Source organism: Rhinichthys klamathensis, unplaced genomic scaffold, assembly GCF_029890125.1.
Source record: "Rhinichthys klamathensis goyatoka isolate OS25496 unplaced genomic scaffold, OSU_Roscu_1.1 h1tg000341l_1, whole genome shotgun sequence".
NCBI lineage: Eukaryota > Metazoa > Chordata > Actinopteri > Cypriniformes > Leuciscidae > Rhinichthys > Rhinichthys klamathensis.
In genome coordinates this window covers 727,646-737,939 of record NW_026606855.1, presented here as the reverse complement: position 1 = coordinate 737,939, position 10,294 = coordinate 727,646, and the positions used below count along the sequence as shown (strand labels likewise).

General features: G+C 40.9%; 1 protein-coding gene across 2 annotated transcripts; it reads left to right on the top strand.

Moving 5' to 3' along the window:
• Positions 1 to 2,971: 2,971 nt before the first annotated feature.
• On the top strand, positions 2,972 to 9,844 carry LOC130106434 (brain aromatase). 2 transcript variants are annotated; one of them, XM_056272549.1, is made up of 10 exons: positions 2,972 to 3,080; positions 5,269 to 5,433; positions 5,514 to 5,664; positions 6,018 to 6,172; positions 6,249 to 6,425; positions 6,908 to 7,022; positions 7,789 to 7,900; positions 7,981 to 8,143; positions 8,390 to 8,631; positions 9,311 to 9,844. In XM_056272549.1, exons 2-10 carry the CDS (start codon positions 5,289 to 5,291, stop codon positions 9,575 to 9,577), a joined length of 1,527 nt encoding a protein of 508 aa, XP_056128524.1. In that variant the 5' UTR covers positions 2,972 to 3,080; positions 5,269 to 5,288; the 3' UTR covers positions 9,578 to 9,844. The 2 variants fall into 2 exon arrangements, with proteins under 2 accessions (XP_056128524.1, XP_056128525.1); XM_056272550.1 differs by lacking the exons at positions 2,972 to 3,080; positions 5,514 to 5,664 and having other exon boundaries at positions 5,344 to 5,433.
• The last annotated feature ends 450 nt before the right edge of the window (positions 9,845 to 10,294 follow it).

The following is a 10,294-nucleotide window of genomic DNA, read 5'->3' as shown; positions in this document are numbered from 1 at the left end:
TGCACGCGCTAACAGTCCAGATGTTATGGCGCCTATTCGGCAGAGCAGAGATAGACCTCTTTGCGTCAGAGGAGAACTCTCACTGCCCAGTATTTTTCTCGAAAAGCGAGGACGTGCTGGCCCAGGCCTGGCCCAACCGCCCGCTTTACGCCTTCCCTCCCGTCTCGGACCAAATGACTCCAAGGTAATTTTAATTTTTGTCCCCAAGGTGATCGGTACTCCTTTCAGAGCGCAGATCATTTCCCTATCGGCTCTGCCAACATCCGATAGCGAATGTGACGCCAATCTCCTCTGGCCTGTGAGAGCACTGAGATTGTTTACTGCGCGCTCTGCCTCTTTCAGACGCTCTGAGCAGCTTTTCGTTTCGTTCGGAGGGCGCACCAAGGGTCTCGCTGCCTCGAAACAGACACTGTCTAGATGGATAGTGGACGCTATTGCTGCTGCGTACGCGTCAAAAGACCTGCCATGCCCGTTAGGCATTAGGGCTCACTCCACTAGAGGCATGGCCTCCTCGTGGGCGTGGTCCAGCGGGATTTCCATTCACGACATGTGTGGCAGCGGGCTGGGCTTCCCCCTCCACCTTTGTCAGATTTTACAATCTGGAAGTGCCCGCCCTGCAGGCAAAATTACTAGCGGTCTAATACGCTACAGCTCTCCTGGTGAGCTGCACTGATGGGAAACTTTCCACAGACCGACACTGCCACTCTGTCTCTCTTCCCACTACGTGCTTATGTATTACATACACACTGGTCCGCACTCTTGTTGGCCAAAATGCTTTTCCCCACTCATAGGGCTCCCCGGGGTTCTCCCCCTGGGCTCATGCTGTGGATGCTTGGCGCGCACGGCGTTGACAATGGGTTCCCGTAGCGTAAGCTAGCTTACGCAATACGAGAGAACCTCTCGTAAGAGAACGAATCGGTTACCTAACGTAACCTCGGTTCTCTCTAGATGAGGGAACGAGTATTGCGTAGCCGGCCGTGCTGGCGCCACGAGCGTTTTTCGCTTCATTCTATGAAAACCAGGGATGCAGCCTACGAACCTCGCTTATATACACTCTAGCCACGCCCAGTTTGGCGGGCTGTGACGCGATGAAGGCGCGAGCACCTTTCATTGGACGCGAGTTCATTCAGTTCGTCTATAGGCTGCAGCAGTTGCCGCAGAGCAACCAATGAGCTCGCTAGATAGCCCGCTCAAGGTCTGCAGCTGCTGCACTGCGTTGACAATGGATACAAAATTAAGGATAATATTTTGGCTTCAATATTTCAGAAAAGATTAATCTTTCCCGTAGCGTAAGCTAGCTTACGCAATACTCGTTCCCTCATCTAGAGAGAATCGAGGTTACGTTAGGTAACCGATTCGTTCTACTCTGAGTTGAATTATGCATTTCTATGGCAACACTATCAACTGTGCAGTCAGGTGGTACAAGTCAGAGCTCTCAGAAAATGTGTAGAAAATGTGTAGTTACGAGTTCTACGAGGACATGAACGCTTTTTTACTAATTCGGTAATTCCGACATGGAATGGAGGTAGGCCTATATGCATTTTATAGTTAACTAAAACCATAAACAGTTTTGTTTACTGAAATGAAATAAATAAATAAAAAAACCCTAAACTTTATTACCGTAAACTAGCTGCCAAAACAACAGTTTTCTTCTGTGGTGAATCCGATAATTTGCCATCCTTAAAGGGATAGTTCACCCAAAAAATTAAAATTCTGTCAGTAATTACTCACCGCCATGTTGTTCCAACCCCGTAAGACTTTCGTTCATCTTCGGAACACAAATTAAGATATTTTTGATTAAATCTGAGAGCTGTCTCACTCCTCCATTGGCTTCTATGTTATTGAAACTTGCCGGCCTAGAAAGGTTAGTAAAAACATTGTTACAATAGTCCAAGTGACTACAGTGGCTCAACCATAAGTTTATCAAGCGACAAGAATACTTTTTGTGCTTAAAAACAAACAAAAATAACGACTTTATTAAACTATTCATTTTCTTCTCTGTGGGCCTCTGAGTTCACATAAGTTAGTGTAACAGCGCAGCGCTTCTGTGTTGTACGTCAGAACGTAGGCTCACTATTGGCCGATGCTGGTCATGTGTGTGATGCGTGTGAATAAAATCCAGTCAAAAGCAATAAACAATTTTTAATTTAAATATTCTCTTACTGGTTCAATATTGCAAGGACTCCAGAGTGACAGGAAGTTTTATCAAAAATTAATACCAAAATCCTCTGAGATCATTTGTGTCACTGCAGGTTTTTCTTGTGTTTCTATGAAAAGAGAGAAGCCACAACTTACAAGAATTGACTGCTGAGAATGTATGTTTCCACAAACACCAGTGAAATATACAAAAATATAATGTGACCAATCAAAATTGGTATTCCAGAGAGACATTTAATTATTCAGAACATTACATAAGAGATTTTAATGAACATTAAAGTAGACAGCATGTCTTATTGTGAACTCAATCTTGCACTGCACTTGCAAAAAACATCTCGATTAGATTCTAGTTTAAATGGAAGCAAGTTCGTGAGGTTCACGTTATAAAATGTATTCTTACGAACTTTAAGAAGCTGAATGAGCGCTCACATATCTTAGGCAACAATGTGTCACATCTTTGGTAGATAAAAGCTCATTCACTCCTGTAGTTCTGGGTCAATCTGACCTGCTTTTATTAAAGGCCCTTCAGAGAATGAATGACAGCGGATTTGGAACCAAGACAAAAGGTCAATAAACCTCTGAAAAAATAACAAGCTGGGGGAAAAGATGTGTGTTTGGCATGAAAGATCTAACATTGCCCATTTGATGCGGTTTTATTCTGGAGAGTAAGAAAGGCTCCATAATTGTTTCATTGTTCGGGTCTGGACATGTCCGGTGGACTGCTTTGGGCTTTCAATGGCACTTTACAAGCAAAATCAAGGGTGTATCCTGGCAACTGGGGATTTTAAACAGCTTTAAAACTTGGGGAAAGAATATATATTGGGGTAAAGCTACTGAACTTCGGAATGATGGGAGCATGCAAACGGCAAGACTGAGCTACTGAACGGCACATTTAGAAATGAAACGGATGCCGATCTAAAGAGGTGAGTGTGTTTGTTATATTACTCCAATGGAACTCAATTTATTCAGTTGATGCTAATTTAATAGGGTGAGCTGGAATTTCTCTGCTGGACTGATGGTTTCTCTGAAATCAAATCAAGTTTTCATATGGTTTATTGAAGTACAGGACACATAAAAGCTCTTACATAATGACTTTCGAAACCAATTCAAGGACATGAAGAATGTTTTATTACGTTTTTCAGCTTATAAAATTTAATAATGTACTTTGTCGTTTCTTCTGTGGATATACACTGCCCGGCCAGAAAAAAAAGTCGCTGTTTGGATTTAAACAGGCAAATGCTTAAGATTGGATTATTATTGCAGTGATTATTATGTTTCTAGCATGTTATATGTTTGGCAACAGTTCTTCTATCCCTAATTAATGGAGTGTGTAGCTTTTAATTTCAAAAACAACCATGTAGGAAGACACAACATGATCATATTCCAGGATGACAATGTCAAGATTCATCAGGCTCAAACTGTGAAAGAATGGTTGTGAGGAGCTTGAAGAATCGTTTTCACACATGAATCGTCTCCTCTGAGTCCAGATCTTAAATTCACTGAATGTCTTTGGGATGTGCTGGAGGAGACTCTACAGAGCGCTGGACTCTTGCATTATCAATACAAGATCTAGACCAAAAACCGATGCTCCTCTTGATGGAAATAAATGTCGCGATGTTATTTCCATCAAGAGGAGCATCAAATTTTGGTCAAGATATTGACAATGCAAGACTTAATAGAACCGGGCAACTCTAGGAATATGGTCTGTGAAATTTAACTGATCATCGAGGTTTCTGACTGTCCTTGATGGAGTTATGGATGATGAACCTAGCTCAATTGAGAAGTTGTGATGAAGTGTTGGGTTGGCTGAGACCACAACCAGCACCACACAAGGTTGAGTTGAAGGTGGTGGTCCTTCATCCAGCAAGAAATGTCTGTCAGTCAGTCCTAGATGCAAGCAGCTACCGTCGGATCCTCTGGCTGGAATGAAAGGTAGAGTTGTGTGTCGTCAGCATAACAGTAATGGGAATAAACATGTTTGAGAATGACATGACCTAGTGACGACATGCAGATGGAGAAGAGAAGTGGTCCAAGCACTGAGCCCTGAGGCACCCAAGTAGCTAGATATATTTCCACTTAGACACCTCACCCCTCCACGACACCCTAAAGGACCTGAGAGGAAAGACTTGAACCACTGGAGTGTGGTTTTGAAGATGCCCTTTGTCATTAGGGTTTTACAGGAGGATCTTGTGGTTAACTGTGTCAAAAGACAGATTCAGAAAGATGAGTACTGAGGATTTGGAAGCTGCTCTTGCCAGACTCAGAGCTTGGGCAGTCTCAGTTGAGTGGCCACTTTTGAAACCAGACTGGTTGTTATCCAGGAGGTTGTTCTGTGTGAGAAAGGTAGAGAAAGACAGAATGGTCTCACATTAAACTCAAACGAATGGCGAGACATTCTTCAGCTACTCATTAACTGTTTTGAAGCCATTAACATTGAGTGGAACAACACTGACTCTTCTTCCTGTAAAAATGCTGTCTGCAATTTTACCCACACGGCTTTAACATTTAAAGAAAACAAAGGGGAAGTCTATTCAGTGCCAAGTTACTTTATCTACAGTATTTGTGCAATTCTTGCTAATTTCCTGCCCAGTGATTTGTAATTAAAATGGTTAACACCATTAAAATACCACTAAATATACCGTGTTGCAATGAGTGTAAAAAAAAAAGAAAGAAAAAGGAACACTAATCACTCCATTGCAACACTTGAATGACGAGTGACGTCTGCCTAGACGCTTCACTGACCCACATGGTTTACGTGACGTCAGTGATTAACAACTAAAATACCCAGAATACCTTGTTTTGGCAAAGTTCTACAGTAGCATGTATCCTTTGAAGAGAGAAGATCTCCAGAATGCACCACAACAAGCTCTGTGGACAAAATATATCCAAGATGGCGGATAAAACTTAGAGAAATGTTGATATCATTCAATGCATAGAGAAATGTTGATATCATTCAATACATAGTATAAATTAATATAGTTAAAAAAAGCATATTTGACACAAACATCATGCCATTTCATTTTATAGTTAAGACTATTACATCATCAGCTTAGCAACATGCTCACAGCAAACTAGTTTCCAATATTTTAAGATACTTTAATATATATTTAGGTGCACCTGTAGATGACTTGATGATGGAGCAGGTCATGGAGGGAACGGTAAACATCGCCGCTGCGGTGCAGGGAACGTTACTGGTGCTGATGGGAACGTTACTGCTGATTCTGCTGCACAGAATATTTAGAGCCAAGAACTGGAAGAACCAATCAGCAGTCCCAGGTGAGTTCAAACCAATTAGATTCACTGGGAGCAACCTACCAACTGGTTCCACTAGGTGTGATGTGCTTGGTGTTTGTCAGGTCCTGGCTGGTGGTTGGGTCTCGGCCCGGTTCTGAGCTACAGTAGGTTCCTGTGGATGGGGATTGGCACTGCATGCAACTACTACAACGAAAAATATGGCAGCATTGCTCGGGTTTGGATCAATGGAGAAGAGACCGTTATACTCAGCAAGCAAGTTCTCAAAATCTCATCTGTCTAACAAATTATTGCAGATTTAGACTCTTTATATTTATATAGCCTATATTTTGCGTTAGATATTGATTGATTTCATGAAAAGAAGTCCTGTCCAGATCTGAACTGGTCTTGAAATTTGTTGTTCATTTCATAATTAAAAAAAATTCTCAAGAGCGCACCCTATGGGGTAGACAAATAGTTTTCTGGTACAGTCTGCTACTCCAGTCCATAATGCCCAATTATGTCACTAAGGGTTGACTCAAATGAGGAGTGCCGTGCCATGCATGAGGGCACAATTTTGGAATTGGATGGGGTCAAATTTTAGTGTAAAAAAACTAAAACTGTTTCAGGTCCTCCGCCGTGTATCATGTTCTGAAGAGCAATAATTACATCGGGAGGTTTGCCAGTACTAAAGGTCTGCAGTGCATTGGCATGTTTGAACAAGGCATCATCTTCAACAGCAACATCACACTGTGGAAGAAAGTGAGAACATATTTCACCAAAGGTGGGTGTTATTCACTGGTCTCAGATTAGTTCCTACAGAGAATCATGCAGAATCTATTGTTTATGTATTTGTGTAGCTCTTACAGGTCCAGGTCTCCAGAAGTCAGTAGATGTGTGTGTCAGCGCCACCAACAAACAGCTCGACGTCCTGCAGGAGTTCACGGACTGCTCGGGACACGTGGACGTGCTCAATCTTCTGCGCTGTATTGTGGTGGACGTTTCCAATAGACTCTTCCTAAAAATCCCACTGAGCGGTCAGCCTGCAATAAAAGCATTTGATTGTTATTATTATTCTTTCGATCTGATTGGTCTATTATATCTATTACCAGAGGAGAAGGCTGTAAAACCCTTGATTATGATGTGAAATATATAACCTTGATACTTAAGATCAATGTGGATGACCTTAGAAAGTTATAGATTTTAATATTTCACAGTAGACTCTTAAAAATAAATGTTTTTTATTAGCATCTATGGTTCCATTAACAGCCTTTAACGTCCATCAAATCTTTCCATTCCTCTAAATAACCTTTTTCCACTATAAAGAACCTTTTTGAGCATTAAAATGTTCTTCACACTAAGGAAAGACGGTTCTTTTAAGAAGGTCCATTGAAAGGTTCTTTGGGGAACCAAAAATGATTATTTTATGGCATCACTGAGAGAGAAAAAAACCCTTTTGGAAGCATTATTTAAAGAATGTAAGATCACTGACTTCTCTCTTTATACGTGTTCAATGCAGAGAAAGACTTGCTGATAAAGATCCATCGGTATTTCAGTACCTGGCAGACAGTTCTCATACAGCCAGATGTTTTCTTCAGACTGGACTTTGTGTACAAAAAACACCACCTGGCAGCGTGAGTCCACCTCAGACTTAACTGAATTTATCCTTTGTATATGCTGTGTCAAGGTTTTTTTTTAACCAAAAACAACCATTTTACACTCTCTCTCTGACCTGTAGAAGCGACCTTTTGCAATTTTTGCTACTGCACCTTTAAGGATTATGCAAATAATCTCTACTTTGATTGGTGGAGATTTTTCTATGTGAAATGAGCAAAAACAATTACTTACAGCTTGTGGGTTTGCTGTTGGGTCCATATTGGCACTGCTCAGATTTGTGTAGATCAGGGGTTCTCAACTCTGGCCCTCGAGATCCATTTTCCTGCAGAGTTTTGCTCCAATCCTAATCAAACATACCTTAACAAGCTAACCAAGGTCTTCAGGATTACTAGAACGTTACAGGTAGAAGAGTTTGATCAAGGTTAGTGCTAAACTCAGCAGGAAAGTGGACCTCGAGGACCAGATTTGAGAACCCCTGATGTAGATCGTAGTTTGAACGAATGGTCATTTTCGACAAGTGAATGTTTACAGTTAAAGGTCCTGTGAGGAATTTTTTGCATGTATTCTGGTAACAGCAAAAAAGTTATTTTATCAAGAATTTCGCACATTTGAAAATGATTTGGAGGCCATTTTGAAAAAGGGCATGTGGTTGAAAGGATTGGGTGGTCTAATTTGGTGGCAGAAATCCAGAAATCACTAAAAGCACCATGAAATCTTTTACTTATATATCTAGATTAATCTTCTTTTTTTCATGCATCCCCTTTAAGAAGTATTTTCTTGCAGAAAAGAGCTGCAGGATGAAATGGAAAAGCTTGTGGAGCAGAAGCGACAGGCCATCAATAACACGGAGAAGCTGGATGAGACGGACTTCGCAACGGAGCTTATATTTGCTCAGGTGTGTTCACAAACACGACCTCTTCATTTATGTACCATCTCTTACATTAAAGCAACAGAACGTGTTAACTGTGTCTGTAGAACCACGGCGAGCTGTGTGCGGATGACGTGAGGCAGTGTGTGCTGGAGATGGTGATCGCCGCTCCAGACACGCTCTCCATCAGTCTGTTCTTCATGCTTCTGCTACTGAAGCAGAACTCTGCCGTGGAAGAGCAGATAGTACAGGAGATACGGTCTCAGATAGGTACAGTAAACCTTTCAACCTAATGCAGGTTTAAGGTGGTCAACATGGTGATTGGAACATGGTAGCTAGGCCCAAGATGTTCTACCAGGTCAGTCTTGGCCCCAACAGCTAGTAGTCCAATCTAGACCAATTGGACCAGCTAGAAACCACCAGAAACTGGTTTTAACTGGATTTTCCATAAGAAGTGATACTTTGTGCATGATAAAAGATGTACATCACTACGACTCGTCTTTCTTGTCCTCTCAGGTGAGCGGGACGTACAGTCGGCCGACCTGCAGAACCTGAACGTACTAGAGCGCTTCATCAAGGAGTCTCTGAGGTTCCATCCGGTGGTGGACTTCATCATGAGACGGGCTCTGGAGGATGACCACATCGATGGCTACCGGGTGGCAAAGGGGACAAACCTCATCCTGAACATCGGACGCATGCACAAGTCTGAGTTCTTCAAAAAACCCAATGAATTCAACTTGGAGAACTTTGAGAACAGCGTAAGTACTGGGAGAATCAGATGTTTAAGATCAAATAAGATCATACATAAAGGGTTTTTGTCTGCATAAATTGGTGCATTTGTAGATTTTATACCAATTATTCATATTCTTTCACAATTATCCAAATATGCTGTACATTTTTCCAATAACAGAGTGAACAATACTGATCTGTGAAACCAGGAAATAAGCATATTCTGGAGGGAAAGTGAAAATATAAGTGAAATCTCAAATATCCTTCAAAAAAGTACCATGGTATTACAATGTTTTTTTGACTCTATCTATCTATCTATCTTTTTTTTAGTTTTGCCTTGGGAACTAGCTCAAATAAAACAAGTTTAAGTTGCTTTATATTTTATTTTACTTCAGTTAACAAATATTATATTTCAAGTAATGAAAATGTTTTTTTTTTATTGTTTGTTTTCGTTAATGATAATAACCCTGAGACATACCATGGCAATGATATGGTATTATTTGAACGATGTACCTTTTGATACCATGTAAATGTCCTTACATATGAATGCAGTCATCATATAGGTTTTTTATATATTTTTTTATAAATATGTACTATGGTGATACCTTATAGTTTTCCTTAAAGTAAATACCTTTATATATGAAAATGGTTATTACCATATAATACCATTAACTTTACTATGGTACCATTACTCTACTTCTCTCTCAGGTTCCCAGTCGTTACTTCCAGCCGTTCGGCTGCGGCCCGCGGGCCTGTGTTGGGAAGCACATAGCCATGGCTATGACGAAGGCCATCCTGGTGACTCTGTTGTCGAGGTTCACGGTTTGTCCTCGTCACGGCTGCACCATCAGCACCATCAAACAGACCAACAACCTCTCCATGCAGCCCGTAGAAGAGGATCCCGACTGCCTGGCCATGCGCTTCATCCCACGAGCTCCGAACATCAGCGGAGAAACAACGGACAGCCAAACCTGAAAGCGACAGACGCAAATCACATACTAGTCATTTCTTCCATTTACTATTTTGATATACCGAAGAAAAAAAGTAATTTCCTTTTACCTAAAAGCTTTACACTGGGTCGTCACATTAAGATCACGTTACTATTTTTTTTTTAGGGAATTTGACTTAATAAACACAAACTTCAGTTGAACTTACCTCAAACTTAATGTCGGAAACAAGTAGGCCTGCGGTAAAGTCACACACAGGTAATATATGGATGTCAACATAGATATAATGACTTTGTGCACCTTTAAAGTGTTCTAGATAGTTTAAAAAAGCAAACAAGAAAAGTAGTTTGGCAATGGCAAAGACAACAAAACCATTTGAATGATCTGCTTTATCATGTGTACTGATCTTTACGTTGTACTAATCTACTGTACAGAACTTTAACACGTGTGTTAAGTGATTATAGGAAATAGTTCTAGTATCTTATTTACTGTAGTAAATGTATAGTCTGTATACATCTGTAGTGCTGCATCCAAGCTAACCATGTAAAAGGTCAACATGAAATGGCAATCACATCCTATTTTACTTCCATAATGTGATGCATTTCTGAGTTAAACAGTAGATTCAATGAGAAAAGCAATTGATTGGAGGGTGAAAAGTGGGTGTTAGATAAAAGAACGAAGGAAGGGGCTGAAAATGAGGGCTTGGTAACGTCAATCAAAAAGGAAGATGCTCTAGAGATGAAGG

Excerpts from the sequence above, each read along its gene's own strand:
- LOC130106434 (XM_056272549.1), top strand. The coding sequence starts at position 5,289 with ATGATGGAGCAGGTCATGGAGGGAACGGTAAACATCGCCGCTGCGGTG. Across the intron at positions 7,901-7,980 it reads CGGAGCTTATATTTGCTCAG|AACCACGGCGAGCTGTGTGC; the intron begins GTGTGTTCACAA and ends CTGTGTCTGTAG. Across the intron at positions 8,632-9,310 it reads TGGAGAACTTTGAGAACAGC|GTTCCCAGTCGTTACTTCCA; the intron begins GTAAGTACTGGG and ends CTTCTCTCTCAG.